Raw genomic sequence first — 15,588 nt, forward strand, 5'->3', positions numbered from 1 at the left:
CCCCGCGTCTCTTCTCTCCCCCGCGCAGTTCTCCGGCCTGCTGGGCACCGTCTACCGCCGCGGCAACCTCAGCTTCACCCGCGATGGCAGCGGCCTCGTCAGCCCCGTCGGCAACAGGATCTCCCTCTTCGACCTCAAGAAGTCAGTGGGCCCCGAGGGCCGCCCGTCCTGCCGCGGGGCCCCGGCGGCCCCCGAGCGCGGCCGCGCTGCCTCTGCCCCTGCTCCGTAGGGGGAAGTGGCGCTGGGCTTTCCAGGGGCTCTCGGCATTCCCGGGCGAAACCTCGGGGGTTTCGGGCTGAGTGTTAAGGGCTGGATGGAGCCCCCCTGCCCCAGGGAACTGCAGGGTGCTGCTTTTCCCCGCGTTCCCCCGTGGGAACGTGTAACATGTGCCTGTGGAATGGCGTTTGGGAAATACAAGGAAGAAATGGGTTGTGGCTGGTTTGGTGCTGTCGTTTCCGTGTGTTCCCCTAGCTCGTACTGCATCTCATAAATGGGAGACGCCAGGTCCCCTGTCCACCTCTCCCTGCAGTCGGGCGCGGGACTGACTCTGGTTCTGCTGGGCTCGTCTCACCTCCCTGGTGTTCGCAGGGTTGCAGCAGTCGAGCGCGTTAATGTAGGCTGGTGGTTGTACCCCTGAGCTGATTCAGTGCCTCAAGGTGGAACCCAGGCTGTACTTCGCTGCTGACAGGGGAGGTGGCTGTTGTTCCTGTGCCCGTGTACTCACTTCGTTCTGTTTATCTCTCGTCCTTGCAGTAACAAGTGTGAAACACTCCCCTTGGCTACACGGCACAACATCACGTGTGTGGGGCTCTCTCCAGATGGAAATTTTGCCATACTAATTGATGAAGGTATTTGCATTTTCTAACAGGTGAAGAAAAAAAAAAAAAAAACTGAAAGTCTGTTTTGCTGGGCACTCTACCTCAGCACAAATTAAGAAACATTGTGCATTAAATTTGTTAGGATCTTTGAGAAAGATGTTTTTCCTAACAGAACCAGGCTTTCTAAAACAGGACTTGTAATTCTGATTTTTTTTTTTTTGTCTTCTCAATATTATTGAAAACATTGTTACGGAAAGTTTCTGAGAGAGTACTTTCTCTCAAAAAAAAAGGAAAAGGTAGTGTTCTGTTTTGGCAGGAGAATTGAATAATTTGAGTGCTCATCTGCTTCTCTTACAGAGGGAGCCGCTTTGCTCGTCAGCCTCATCGGTAAATCTGTGATACATCAGTTCCATTTCCATAAGCCGGTGCACAGCGTCTCCTTTTCCCCCGATGGCAAGTAAGTGGCATATGCGCGTTTCAGAACAAGCCCATAGGAGTTACTTCATAAGCTGGCTGTAATTAAGCTAGAAACACTAATTAATCACTATTAATTAATCACATTATTTAATCGTGACATTAAGACGTCACATTAATTAATCACTATTAATTCATAATTCAAACTGGGGCTACTGTTTCTGTAAAACTGAAGTGGGGAGAAGAGAGTAGCAGAGCTTGAGAGCCAGGCTTAACACTTGCTTTTTAGAGCTGCCCTCCACAGAGGAACTCTTAAAACTGAGCAGCTTTGCTCTACCTCCTAACTGTTCTTCCATCTTCTTCACCACGCTTATGTAACACAAAAAAAACCCCAAACATTTTAATATTGCTTTGTTACATTTCGTTATATTGTCTCTAGAGCAATTCTTTGTTTCAAGTTTCAACAGCTTTGGATATAATTATGCTTTTTTTTTTTTTTTTTTCCCTTTCTTCTCCTCTCCCCCCCCTTTTTTTTTTCTTTTTCCCCATTTGACAGGAAATTTGTGATTACAAAAGACAACGTGGTTCTTATGTACCATGCTCCTGGAAGAAAAAGAGAATTTAATGCATTTGTTCTGGACAAGACTTATTATGGTCCATATGATGAAACAACATGTATTGACTGGACTGATGATTCCAAGTGAGTTGTTAAACTAAAGCACTACCTACCATTTCCTTTTGTTAATATTTTTATACGGATGGTGATGTATTGTCTTCTTTGTTCTGTGGCTTTTTACTAGCAGTAAAAATGCATTATTCATTTCTCATTGTCTCCTAAGTTAAAAAATATTATTAAACTGGAAAGTATGAAAATATACATTCTTCCTTGAAAATGCCCCGCTATCCATAAAGCAGCGTATTTTCAGAGAGTTGTCTGTGTTCATGCTTTAAATATTTAATCTCATAGCCCTCTGCTGATGTTGCCAGCTTTAGAACTGTGTTGTTTGTTGTTAATTATTGTCTGTTAATGTGAAGACGCTGGCCACCACTTCCACAGTGTTCTCTGCTCAGCGACAAGCGTTGCCAACCAGTGCTCTCAGCCAGCGTGGCTTTTCTTTTGCAGGTGCTTCGCTGTAGGGAGCAAGGACATGTCAACCTGGGTGTTCGGAGCAGAGCGATGGGCAAACTTGATCTATTACTCGCTTGGAGGGCATAAAGATGCAATAGTAGCCTGTTTTTTCGAAGAGAACAGTCTAGATGTAAGTGTGGTCATACTATGTCCTTACAATTTTATAGTGACATATTTGTAGCTGTGTTTTATAAGGATGTGGATGTTATAAGGATAAGGATGTGGAGTTTCAAGTTGCTGTTTTTCCTAATTTCCTGGAAATTAGAAAAAATATAGGTAATATCTCTTTTGACTCATGCACTTTGATCAAGAATCTGCAAATTTATTTTTAATGCCTACTTTTACTTGGATAGTTGAATGTTAAAGGGAGAGGAGAATAAATTATTTTAAATTGCTCCAGAGAAAGTGTTACCATTTCACACACTTAAGAAAGAAGAAGTCGCCACCTGTAGCTCAGAAGCTGGTTACCAAATTGCCTTGCCTTTTCAGAAATTCTTTGAAGGCAGAAAAGAGTTCATCTGGAGCAAATGAGTTGGTGTTTCAAATCAAAGCTTGTGGGATCTTAGAGGACTAAGTGAAATATCTCACCCTAATGGTGACACGCAGTCTGGCTACCCCTTCTACATTTGTATGTTCATTATAGCAGGGCAGCAGATGATGAAGCAAAGATACTGTATGATCACAGTAACTTTGTGGGTTCGTATTCCAGCTGTACACAATTAGCCGGGATGGGGCTCTCTGCGTGTGGCAGTGTGATACAGAGCTGGATGGTTTGAAGCCCATGCCCCCTAAAGGTGAAGCAAAGGAAAAGAAAGAAAAAGATGATGATGAAGAGTGTTTTGAAGAACCTCGATGTGAAGAGATTCATGGAAAAGACAATCCAAATGAAAAAGAGAGCAAAGAGACTAGAGAGAAGGTTAAATATTCTCGTGTCGCAAAGTAAGTGATTTTAGTTTTTCCGAAAGCAAAATTACTATGGGACTTTATTATATTGGGCTCTTTTTCACCCTCTGTCACTCTGAGTGCTGTAAATCATTGCCCACGTTTTAGTAATTCACTATAAATCTCATTCTAAATGATTTCAGTAGAAGGGCCTGTTTGTGGCACCTTGAATGCACGAAGGACAATAACCTTCAATTTCAAGATAATTCAGCTTCGCCTCAAAGGTGTGAGTCCTTGCAGAAAGACCTTGGATAACTTGGAGAGGTGACAGTAGCATTTGTTAAGGATACATAATCAGCCTCTTACTATCCTATTCAAAGGTGTCTTTCTGATGGCCCTCCCTGTGTGTTCACATCAAAGGACACATGTCTTAGCTAATTGGACTGGTATTCTGGACAGCCTACCCCTGTCCAGGTTGGAATGAGCCTTTGTGAACATCCCTTCCAGAGAGTAAAGGAATTTGGAATACACACATGCTCTTTTGTTTGACAGAGAATCGTGCCATGCTTGCCTGTTTAATTCCATGCCATGTGCATCTGTTTAATTCCACTGAAAGCTACGAACGTAGAGAAACTGAGAAAAACATCAATGCCAGTAAATAACTCTAGAACTTCAATTATTTAATTTGCAAGAGAATGTAAATATGCGGGGGTAAACACTGGATTTTAAAGCCTGCGTTGCTGTTATCAGATGACAGAAAATGTAATGCCTGAGTTTAACCTCAAGTGCCTTTCCTTGCAAGGCACCAGGTGTCGCTTGTGATAGATTACATTATTGTCACAGCTGTAGGCATGCAGGAAGGGAAAAGAGAAGAACCATCTCTTTCCCTGGAGAAATGTGTAAATTCACATATGTTCAGCAGTTCCCGGAATTCCTGCTGTTTTGCTTTAATGCAGTATGCTTTTGAAATACTTGTCCTGTTTAGAAATGTTTATTTCTTTGTATTTTTTCGATGTGCAGGCATTTTTTCAATAAAGAGGGTGATTTTAATAACCTGACATCTGCAGCTTATCACAAGAAAACACACCTTCTAGTCACAGGTTTTGCCTCTGGAATCTTCCACCTCCATGAACTTCCTGATTTCAATCTGATCCACTCCTTGAGGTGAGATGCTCTTTTCTTTTCTGTTTGTTTTACTGGGCTTGGTGGGATAAGGGGAGAACACAGCATGTTTAGCAGTGAAGTATGAGCATCAAAGTACAAACTTTTTTAATATTAGTTTAACTACTTAATTGCATTTCTAGAAATACAGAGATAATTCTGATTTCAGAAAAACAGTAATCATTTGTAAATTTATATAACAAATGCCCTACAGCTACCTTCCATAGATTATTACAGAAAAATGAGGACTGAATATAGGAGCTCTGGATTATTTGCTGGCCATGGATTTCTTTAAAGCTTTGGACACATCACTTTGCCAGTTTACATATAGCGAATACAAATAATGGTGGGGGAAAAAAAAGTGTGTGTGAAATAACCTGCAAATACGTTTCATTTCTTCAATATTCTAGAGTATGAAAAAGGATAGAACTTGTTTGCAGCTTTTGATTTTACAGAGCTATAGAAAGCCAATGAATTAATCAAAGATCTTTCTTGTACTGAGGAAATCAACTGCAGTTTCTAAAATTCAAAAGTTTGCTAGATGGGATTTGAAAATGCAAGTTTATTTATTGAGTGATTCTTTTATTTCCAGTATTTCAGATCAACGGATATCATCTATTTCTATCAACTGTACTGGTGACTGGATTGCCTTTGGATGTTCAGGTTTGTGAGTTGGGTGGTGTGTATTCATAGAGAAAAAACGGAAGTGTCAGTGGTATGCAGGCCCGAATTTGTCCTCTTCTTTCCAAAAATTAATGTTTTATTTATATTGTATAGTTAGATTGTATCTGAGTAAAGTAAAGCATGTATCCCTAATGTGTTTTCCCTCACATTTGATCCAGGAAAATACTTTCTTGATAAGGAGTAAAAGGAAATGATTACTCTGAAACCATATATGAAATCTGTAGCAAAATTGTATAAAGCCCATGTCCTTTGAGTCTGACTCTATCCTTAGCCTAATAAATAACTACTTTTCATTCCACGCACGCTTTCTCTTCCTTGTTTGTATATGGCATTTTACAAAGTAGAAGAATCAACCAATAATCTTCTTTTTAGGCCTTTAGCTTGAAAAAAATGAAAGAGTCGTAATTGGGGGTAATTTCTGTTCCGTGTTTGCAGGTCTGGGGCAGCTCCTGGTTTGGGAATGGCAAAGCGAGTCGTACGTGCTGAAGCAGCAAGGCCATTTCAACAGCATGGTGTCGGTAGCGTATTCCCCAGATGGGCAGTACATAGTAACTGGAGGGGATGATGGCAAAGTAAGTCAGACAGTGGTGTGGAATTACCAGTTTAAATCTTAAAAATGTAGAAAACAGCTTGAATTCCACTTCTATGTAGAGAGCTCTGTTATGGTAATTGAGAATTTTTATTAATTTTGTTCTTGCGGTTCTTAATTTTTTCTGCTCGCCACAATATGTGGATTTTGATTTATTATTGGAATCCTCTGCAAACTGCATCACTTACGCTTTCTAGCAGATAACTTTTAATGATTGCAGATTGCAGTCACCATAAACACAGAAAATTCCAAATTCCTGTATGCTTAGTTATGCGTTCGTGGTAGTTCTGCAATGTGTTAGGATGCATGAAGGTCAGTCACTGAAATTCACTCCTTTTAGTAATGGGTTTTAATGTGAAATTCTTATCAAGTTCTTTATAAAAATGCAATTTCTAAACATTTTTCTTTCACGTACTCATGTAAACGCTTGTTAATTAACTGAAAAATTAGCTTCTCATAGATTATTTGTCTTGAAGTAGTAGGTTAGGCAATACAAATGCTGTTTTTATTCTGAAAGATTTATTGTAGAGTAATACTGGGATCTCTTGGAATGTAAGTATAATAAATACCTAGTACCTTCTCACATGCAGAACTGATGGGAAAGAAAAAAGACGCCCTATTCCATAGCTTTTATCATTCAGATTTAAAATTGGCCAAAACTTAGAATTGAATCTACATCTGAGCCATGGACAAGTTTAGGAGCCTGAAATGCCCACCAGGTTCTATTGTACTCTAATTTTCCATGAAAATTTACGCTGTTTCCAAAAATATATATATTTACTATTATTATTTTTACGTATTATTATTATTTTAGAGCCGCAAACCTGTTGTGAAGTTTTAGGGCTGCTTTTTCTTCACTATTTCTCTCCTGCCATGTCCGTGCTTCCCAAATTCCTGATGCGGGTTTTAAGAAGGCTTTTCCTGTGTGTCGCGCAGGTGAAGGTGTGGAGCACTTCCAGCAGCTTTTGCTTTGTCACCTTCACCGAGCACGCGAGCGGCGTCACCGCCGTCACCTTCACGTCCAGCGGGTACGTCGTTGTGAGCGCCTCCCTGGACGGGACGGTGCGCGCTTTCGATCTGCACAGGTAACTCTCTTGCTCCAAGCCTTTGGTAGCCTGGAGCTCTCGGCTTTCATCCCCTGAAACACCCTGAACTGCTGGTTGCTGTTTTCCAAAGCAAGTCGCGTGAATGCAAGTCCTTGTTTGTACGAACTAGGAACCCTGTCACTGCAGCTAATTCTGGTAAACTTGAAAAGTTCATGTGCCTTTTTCTATTCTGTGTTAATTGAAACAAGTATCTCAAGTTAAAAATTCATGTAGTTGATTTAAAAGCCACTACAAGTAAAATACTTAAAACATCTGTTTCCACCTCCCTAAAATGCTTTTAAAATGTATTTTTGAAAGGTTTAAATATATTTTCCCCTTCCCGACAGGTACCGCAATTTCCGCACCTTTACTTCTCCACGGCCGACTCAGTTCTCTTGCTTAGCTGTGGACTCCAGTGGCGAGATCGTGTCAGCTGGTTCCCAGGATTCCTTTGAAATATTCATCTGGTCCATGCAGAGCGGGAGACTGTTGGATGTAAGGACATCATGATGATACCCTGTATCTTTGGGATTAGTTGGAGGGTTTGAATACATATTAAATGATTTATTTCTATGCAAGAATTCGAGCTAAACCGCTTTACTTGCAGCATTTTTTGATTCATTGTGTGGGAGCTATCAAGCTCTTTCTAGCTAATGAATGATCAGAAGAATTGCTGTGCATCTCATTGGGTGAAAAAGGAAGTCTGCTACCATTATTGTTCAATGAGGCTTTTTTTTTTTTTTTTTTGTATTTTCTTCAGGAAATGAAGAAAGTTTAGGTGCAGTCATAAGGTCAGTGGAGACTTGCACAGTCTTGCTGCAGGAGAGTGGGGGAGTGCTCGCTTTTGAACAGATTTTTATGATGGCAGCATTTAGTTCTTTTGTGTCAGTTATTTTGAGATGACTAGGAGCTCAGTGCTTGAAAAAAATCTGTATTTTTTTTCACAGAATATTTGAATATTTTCAGATGCAGAACATTCCTCGTTCCCAGAGCAATGACTTGCTGCTTAACAGTTCCTCTGCTTGCTCTGACAAGAAAAAAATAGTGCAACGTTCCTGAGTCTTAGTCTCTAAAGTCTGTTGTCGGAGGAGATGATGATTTTTTTGGCTTAAGCTACTTAAGGTGTGATGTCAGTCACATGTGCCCACATAAGCAGGGCTGTGCCTTTGCAGCAGTAGCACTTGGGTGAATTGGATTTTAGGTTTCTGAAAATAAAAAGTGGAGAATTGCTGGCATATGTTATCCTGCATGTGTAAAAGTGGAGTTAAGCAGAGTTTCATTGTTGTGTTTAGCTTTTGTTTAGTGTAAAGTATATGAATTTTGATTTCTTTCACCTGATTCTGTGTTATCTTTCCTTCTTTTGCTAGGTCTTATCTGGTCACGAGGGCCCCATCAGCAGTTTGTCTTTTAACCCAGTGAAGTGTGTTCTAGCTAGTGCTTCCTGGGATAAGACTGTCAAGTTGTGGGATATGTTAGACAGCTGGCGAACCAAGGAGACCCTGATGCTGAACTCAGATGGTAACCTTTATTTCATCCTGTGTTGAACACGTAAAAAAACAGACATACCCCAGTATTGTTTTTTATAGTACTTGATATTCCCTTTTGATCAAATTTTTCCATAGTTAAGCAAAAGTTGAGATCTTTCTTTGTAATGCTCATTTAATAGCACAAAAAATCGTTGCTATTTGTTGACAACTGATTTTGTAATATTTAAACATGGGGAAAAAAAGTGACTCAGAGAAAAAAGTGAAGTCACTTTAAAAATTGTATTAATAGTTGAGATGGAAATGCTACAAAAATATAGGGTATTTTTGTAGAAAAGGATCTGATTGCATTTTTAATCGTCAATTCTCTGCAGTTCTTGTTGTCGCTTTCCGTCCTGATGGCAAAGAGCTTGCAGTTGCTTCTTTGAATGGACAGATAACATTTTGGGATCACGAAAACGCGGTGCAAACCGGCTCGATTGAGGGAAGACACGACCTCCAGATGGGAAGAAAGGAGCTTGATAAAATAACAGCCAAACAGTCAGCCAAGGGAAAGTAAGTAAACTCAACAGCAGCGACAAGAGGAAACAGGATGCCACACTTGCTTAAGCTTTTAAGGTTTTTTTTGTTTGTTTGTTTTTTAACATGAGATTTTCAAAGTACATCAGCCTATTGACTATTTTGATTCTGATTTTTTTTCTAAGTGCCTGATTCAGTGATTAAAAACCAATGTAGTTCTTAAGGATGAGCTCATCTGTCTCTTTAAAACATGCCATGACTTTTTTCTGCTACTTCTTCTGACCATCCTTAATTTTGTGTAAGATACAGTTGAGAGCTCATTCCCTAAGCTGTCATGTGTAATCAGAAGTGTGGAAGCACTTCAGGAAGGTTTTTGAAAGTTCTGAAGTGTTTGTGAGTCAAAGTAAAGAAGCAGAAGTACTTGGTCATGATAAAAACAACTTTTTTGTTAAATACGTGTTATATAAGTGAACAGCTTCATTTTTTCGTGTCTTTACACTGTATTATGTCTGTTTTGAGCTCAGAGTTGGCACTGAAGTTAACTGTTTCTTTTCTTTCTCTTAGGTCATTTACTACTCTGTGCTACTCGGCAGATGGTCAATCTATTCTAGCAGGTGGATTATCAAAATTTGTCTGTATATATAACGTCAAAGAACAGATTCTTATGAAAAAATTTGAAATCTCATGCAACTTCTCATTAGATGCAATGGAGGTATGTGACCACATGGATCTGTTTTGTTTGTTTTTTCCTTGGTTCTATATAGCATCTCGTTTAAGTGGAATTTTTGAATATTTTGTTGAGCGTGCGTTCATTTTTCTTGGTATTGGGCAGGACAGCTGTAAGGAAAAAGTATTTCTCAGAAAATAAAGTTCTGAAATTCAGATAAACAAAGCCTGTTAGGCTGCAGTGTGCTTGCCTTGGAGGTGCAAAACTCTTAAGCCTGATTAAGTCAGCAGTGTACTGAAGTTAATGAGATAATAATGCAATTTAGCTTAGGTGAAAATATCAGCCATTTAACTTTCCCTGCGTTTCAGTTAATATTACCAAATGCAAAACTACGAAGTTTCTTTAAAAGTGAAGTGAATGCTGAAAAGCACCAGCAGTTAAGAAATCATCATAAATCTTTTTTTTTTTTTTTTTCTCCCTATTCCCCGACCTTGAAGATTACTGATTACCCTAGTGCTTTGGGGTTCATGCTGGGCCACATTTGATGGTGGTTCTGAGGAAGTTTCTTAGACAGCCATGACTTGTGAAGTGGCCCTGTTCTGGTGCTGCCCTCTGCTGTGCTGACAGAGTTCAACATACAACCTATAAGGGTAAAAGAAAAGAAAGGGGGGAAAAAATCCTTTGTGTAGCTGTCTGGCTAGACGGTGGTTCTGTTAGCACAGTGTGGTCATGCGGGCTGACGAGAGGAAGGAGTAGGAGCCCGTCTGAGGAAATGGTGTCTATAGTGGCCAGAGCAGTATAATATTGTAAAGCCACAGACCGAAGTGACTTGTGTCGTTCTGAGGCTGTAAGAGGGTGAGGAGTCTTGATTGTGGTCAGTGTTCGAGCACTGTTGCCTGCTGTTGTGAAGTAGTTGATTTTCTTTGCAAATTATGAAGAACTTTTGGGCGAAGGTTTAGAGAAATAATCACTTGATCATCTAGCAACAGTGTTGGAGAATTTTAACTTAGCCCAGGTATTTGGCAAGAGATTCAATGTAGTGACTGGGATGTGTTTCTAGGAGTACCTAGATCGAAGGAAAATGACTGAATTTGGCAGCATGGCTCTTATAGATGAAGGGGCTGGTGATGAAGATGGTGTTGCTATTCCTCTTCCTGGAGTAAAGAGAGGTAAGTCTCTATGGTAAGTAGATGACTTCGGGCTTTTTTTTCTTGTTTCTAGCTTTATGTGAATCAAAACCTCAGGCCTAAAGTAGGAATCAGATATGGAGGGTTTGAATTATCCAGCACAGTTTTCTAGTTACAATTACTGGATGTTCTGTTGCCACAGTGGCCAGTTCAAAAGTGCTAAGTGCATATGTGGATAGATGGTTGTGTGTAAAGCAGCACTGGAAAACAGAAGCCCCTCTGGTCTATGAAATCAGAAGACCTGAATTGGTTTTCCATTTCCTTGCTTTGTCTTTGATCTCTCCTGGGACAGCGAACAAATTTCAGTCCAGCCACTTAATTTTTTTAACTTTAAAATATCTTGAGCAAGGACTGTATGGTCTTTAACTGCATGGGATCTTGGCCTGTTCTGCATTATCTCTCAGCATTAGGGTAATAGCATAGTTCCAGTTGTTAGCCGGACTGTGAGCATTTTGGTGTATATAAAAACTTATTTCTGAACTTCTCTTTCAGGTGACATGAGTGCTCGGCACTTCAAACCAGAAATAAGAGTGAGCTGCCTGCAGTTCTCTCCTACAGGTGAGGATGGACAAGGAGTTTGAATTTTTTTTTCTTTCACATGCAACAAAAGTATAGAGTAACGAAGGAGTAATAATCATGTACCTTGGAGATGGTTTTTCCAGGTGCTATGGGGGGCTGCTAGGTCTGTTCTCTTGCACAATGGACATTTAGGTAATTTAAGTGTACATTAGTTTCAGCTGGTGTTTTTCACCAGCATTTTATCATTGGTAACAAGCCCACCGTGTGGTTTTCTGTTTTTCCCGTGTTGTGCAAGTGATTATGGTCCATCTGTGTATCATTACTCCTAGCAGGACAGCTCTGCTCTTACACACCCTTGCTTCCCTTCCAGGCCGCAGCTGGGCAGCCACCACCACGGAAGGCCTGCTCATCTATTCCCTAGACTCCGGGCTCATGTTTGATCCTTTTGAGCTAGACGTCGATGTCACACCCAGCAGTATCCGCAAAATGCTCCATGGGAAGGAGTACACGGTGGCTATCATCATGGCTTTCAAGCTGAATGAGAAGAAATTAATTCAGGAGGTCATAGAGACCATACCTAGCAATGAAGGTAACAGGTTCTTCTGTGAAGCTTCTCTGAATTAATCATCAACAGAGATGTGTAAGCTAAATAAACTGAAGCCTAAAGGGCAGAGGTTTAGTGCTTTAAATAATACTGCTTGATTTTTTTTTTCTTTGTTTCTTTTTAAGACTTGAAGCTTTTTATTTATTGTGATATAGTTAAGGAAGGGGTGTGTTTATTGATTTACTACATATACAAACTGTTCAGCTTTTGGGTTGCCCACACTTTTTTATCCTAAGATTAGCAAAGATAAGGATAAAACTACGCTGGAATCAAGCCAGATAAAAAAGACTGTATCTGCTTTGCACTGTTTAAATAGGTTGGGCTTGAGAAGTGACTGTTTAGCTGTGTGTACATAGTTCACAATTCCTTCTTTATTCTTGTAGCTTCCTACAGAGGTAGCTGACCAAACTAACAAGTTTGACACTGTCTCTTGGTTGGATTTCACTATTCTAGTTTATCTCGTCCTTTTTGAACACGGAATTTGATCAGGTCCAGATATTCCAGTAAAGTTGGCAGAAAACTTCTGTGGTGCTAGGTGCACAGCAAGGTTAATATGAGTCAGGAGTGGGCCTGTGTGGGGAGGAAGGCCAGCCACGTGTGGGTGATACTGTCATGGATGTAACCTGAGGGAAGTGTTTAGTTCCATCTGTTTCGCACTTGTGAGTCCTCCTCAGGAACAGTGTCCAGTTTGGGGTTCCCCAGCACCTGGAAGCCATTGATGTGCTGGAGCACACGATGGAGGACTTCAGGAGGGGTTAGGAGTCCAGAGTGAGGGACAGAGGGAGAGAGACTGAGAGAACTGGTTTATTCAGTCTTAAGAGAAGGCCGAAGGTGAAGATTTTTACTGTGTTTCAAATGCCTAGTTGGAAACCATAAAGAAGGCAGAGCCAGACTCCTCTTGGAGGTGCTCAGTCTTAGGAAAAGAGACAACAGGCACAAGCTGCAACATGGGAAATTTAAATTAGATATTTGAACAAGTTTTTGTGCTTGGGGTGGGTGGTCAAAAAACAGGTTGCCCAGCGAGGCAGGGGAGAGTCTGTCCTTTGAGATGTGCAGCGTTTGACTGGATAAAGCTCTGAGCCAGCTGATTTTAAGTTAGTCTTGCTTTGAAATAATAAATGTAAACATTTATTAGCTCTATAGTAGATAAAATGTTACCAGAAACTTTCAATGTATTTTATTATTTAGCATTAGAACTTAATTAGTTCCATTGTAGTAATATTTACTCATCTTTCCTTAGCTTTGCCTCACTGGTGTTATCTCCAAGAAAAGTGATTATTTCTTTCCAGTGTTTTATGTGTAGTAAATACAAAATTTTATCTGGTCAAAACGTGCTGTAGTCTGAAATCAGGTGTGTTCCAAGCTTTGTAGGGTTTCTTACCTCCTTCTCTAGGTAGGGAACCTGATAATTATCCATGTTAGTGTAAATGACCTGTTGCATCTATGTGTTGGCACAATAGTGTTTTCATCTATCTGGCAAATCTTAGTGTTACTGGATTTTTTCTTTTGTTTCACTGATCTTAACAAAAAAAAATCCACATATATATGTGTGTGTGTGTGTGTGTATATACATATGTGTATATGTATATATATGGATTTTATATATATGTACATGCAGGATAGGAAAAGATAGGAGCCAAAGCCCCAGAATCCGAAAATAAGGTACTGACATTTTGGGCATAATGATCAGTGGTAGAGAATGAATGTGTGACTCTGAGATGAAAATTGTTTTTCCACGTTGAATGGCACTGAATTTTCACTGAATTAAGATGGTAGATGTGTCTGCAGAGATGTATTGATATGCAGAGAGCATCATGGGTATGACATCGCTGTACTTATGTGTGAAATTACTTGTAATGGTTATAAAGCCATACTTTTTGTGCTGCTGAATTGCTAATAGCATTCAGATACTTTCTCTGTGGGCAGGTGACTTTGTTTTGGCAAGTACCCCTTATTGTTTCTGATTACTAAGTGTAACTTGTTCCACCAAATACAGAATTCGTGTGAAGTCAGAAGCAACGTAGCTTTGGTAAAGTCTGGCTCTGCCAAAAGAGAAGGAAAAGGTGGAAATTCTGCAGCGCCAATGGTGGAGTTTGGATAAGAGGAGAGCCCTTATCGCAGGTCTCGGGAGACAAAGGGAGTTGTTAAACTCTTCCTTGTAATCAGAGTAGTGACTGGAAAGCTGAAATAGGAAAGATTTGTTTCGTCCTGTGCTGTTATCTAAAATATTACGCTGCAAATATTTTCCAAGTTCTTGGCTTATTCTCCTTCCCAATATATGTTCCAATGTGATCTTTCATATTCTTCCAAATAGTAATTCCACTCTAATTTCAGTGCATTTTTTTTCCACAGTTGACGTTATCTGTTCATCACTCCCGGATCTGTATGTAGAGAAGTTGCTGGAGTTCCTGGCCTCTGCCTTTGAGATATCCTGTCACTTAGAGTTCTATCTTATTTGGGCTCATAAGTTGCTCATGCTACATGGACAGAAACTAAAAACAAGGTGAGCCCTCAGGGGAGTCAAAACACTGGCAGGCATTTTGAAATGTCTGCCAGCCAAGGGGGCTTCTCTACAGTGGTACAATTAAAAGTCATCTTAAAATGTTCATATTTAAAAGTTAACATTTATGCTTTTCTAAATTTTGAGAGTGCAGAAAAGTTCTAGTGTTTCACATGTGTAGTTTGCAATGTAATTTATAGTAACGTTTTCTTCTTTCCAGGTCAGAAAAGCTGCTCCCTGTGCTCCAGTTTCTTCAGAAGAGCATCCAACGTCATTTTGATGATGTTTCCAAACTGTATGTATAGTCATACGTAGGAAGTCCAAATCATAATCCTTCATTTAAGGGTGGAGTAATTTGGGAGCTGACGGGGGTGTAACGTTAGAGATTTGAAAGTGGCCTTCTTATAGAGCTGCTTTTATTTTAAGAGAAAAATATTTACTTTTTTTGGAGAAAAGTGGAATTTTGGGGGGAGAAAAAATTGAATCCCATTTCTTACTTTTTCCAGTTGTGAGTGGAATATCTACAACATTAAATACGTGCTGGCCATTTCGCAACAGCGGGGCGTGAAACGCCTGGCGGACACGTCGGCAGAGGAAGGAGACATGGATTCCGACTGTGATTATATTATGCAAGACTCTCACAAGGAATCTTTTAGTTCCTAGTTATTCTTCACGAGAAGAAAACTGAAGAGAAAAGATTTTTATGCAGTGGTATTCACTGAGACTGAGTGGCTCTTATAGAGGCATAATTTCACTCTTTTTTAACATCATGCACAGTATTACTTGCAAGTTACAGAGATCAGTTAAATTTAAGATGGACCAAGTGCTGTCTGTGGTATGCTGTGAAATCCAATGAAGTTGCAGTAATTAGGATGAGTAACATCCCTTTACCAACAAATATGGGAACAAAATTACTGTGCTATAAAACTTCTCCAGGCATCAATTTAATGATCTGAGATAATGTGCTAAAGATTTGTTTGTAAACTGCCACCTCAATAATGTAACCTAGACTGTAAGGGGAGGAATGTGTTACAGATGTTAATCTTTCCTTCAAGAAAGCCGTGGTGTTGTTTCTTTTGTTTTGCTTTAATGTTATTCATTAAAATAACAATATCTGAATTTTTTGTTTCTTTGCTTTTGTTGAATTGACATGGGAATTGGGCAATGCTGACACTGAGGTTTTGAGTACAAAAATGAAAAGAAGGCTTGGAGTGTTTCCAAGCTGCGTGTTACCGGAGGTCTTGGTACCGAAGATGCTGCAAATACGGAGCCAGTGGTGGGGCGGATTTGTTTGCTTAGTGCTTAACTCTTCCGGGAGCGGAGATGGCGTTGCTGAAAAGTGCTTC

General features: G+C 40.1%; 1 protein-coding gene across 1 annotated transcript in view; it reads left to right on the forward strand.

Annotated features, from left to right (window-relative positions):
• Positions 1–15,317, forward strand: part of PWP2 (PWP2, small subunit processome component) — an 18,109-nt gene extending 2,792 nt beyond the window's left edge. The window contains exons 2-21 of the mRNA XM_026036190.1: positions 29–141; positions 754–848; positions 1,176–1,275; positions 1,789–1,932; positions 2,356–2,491; positions 3,071–3,300; positions 4,264–4,407; positions 4,997–5,067; positions 5,524–5,660; positions 6,614–6,762; positions 7,110–7,257; positions 8,130–8,280; positions 8,621–8,801; positions 9,330–9,477; positions 10,493–10,601; positions 11,112–11,177; positions 11,509–11,727; positions 14,095–14,245; positions 14,463–14,537; positions 14,749–15,317. Coding sequence (XP_025891975.1) covers positions 29–141; positions 754–848; positions 1,176–1,275; positions 1,789–1,932; positions 2,356–2,491; positions 3,071–3,300; positions 4,264–4,407; positions 4,997–5,067; positions 5,524–5,660; positions 6,614–6,762; positions 7,110–7,257; positions 8,130–8,280; positions 8,621–8,801; positions 9,330–9,477; positions 10,493–10,601; positions 11,112–11,177; positions 11,509–11,727; positions 14,095–14,245; positions 14,463–14,537; positions 14,749–14,905 — 2,724 coding nt within the window. The 3' untranslated portion in view covers positions 14,906–15,317. The remainder of the gene's footprint in view (positions 1–28; positions 142–753; positions 849–1,175; positions 1,276–1,788; positions 1,933–2,355; positions 2,492–3,070; positions 3,301–4,263; positions 4,408–4,996; positions 5,068–5,523; positions 5,661–6,613; positions 6,763–7,109; positions 7,258–8,129; positions 8,281–8,620; positions 8,802–9,329; positions 9,478–10,492; positions 10,602–11,111; positions 11,178–11,508; positions 11,728–14,094; positions 14,246–14,462; positions 14,538–14,748) is intronic.
• The last annotated feature ends 271 nt before the right edge of the window (positions 15,318–15,588 follow it).

Source organism: Nothoprocta perdicaria, unplaced genomic scaffold, assembly GCF_003342845.1.
Source record: "Nothoprocta perdicaria isolate Ctin4 unplaced genomic scaffold, notPer1 scaffold_171, whole genome shotgun sequence".
Lineage (NCBI taxonomy): Eukaryota > Metazoa > Chordata > Aves > Tinamiformes > Tinamidae > Nothoprocta > Nothoprocta perdicaria.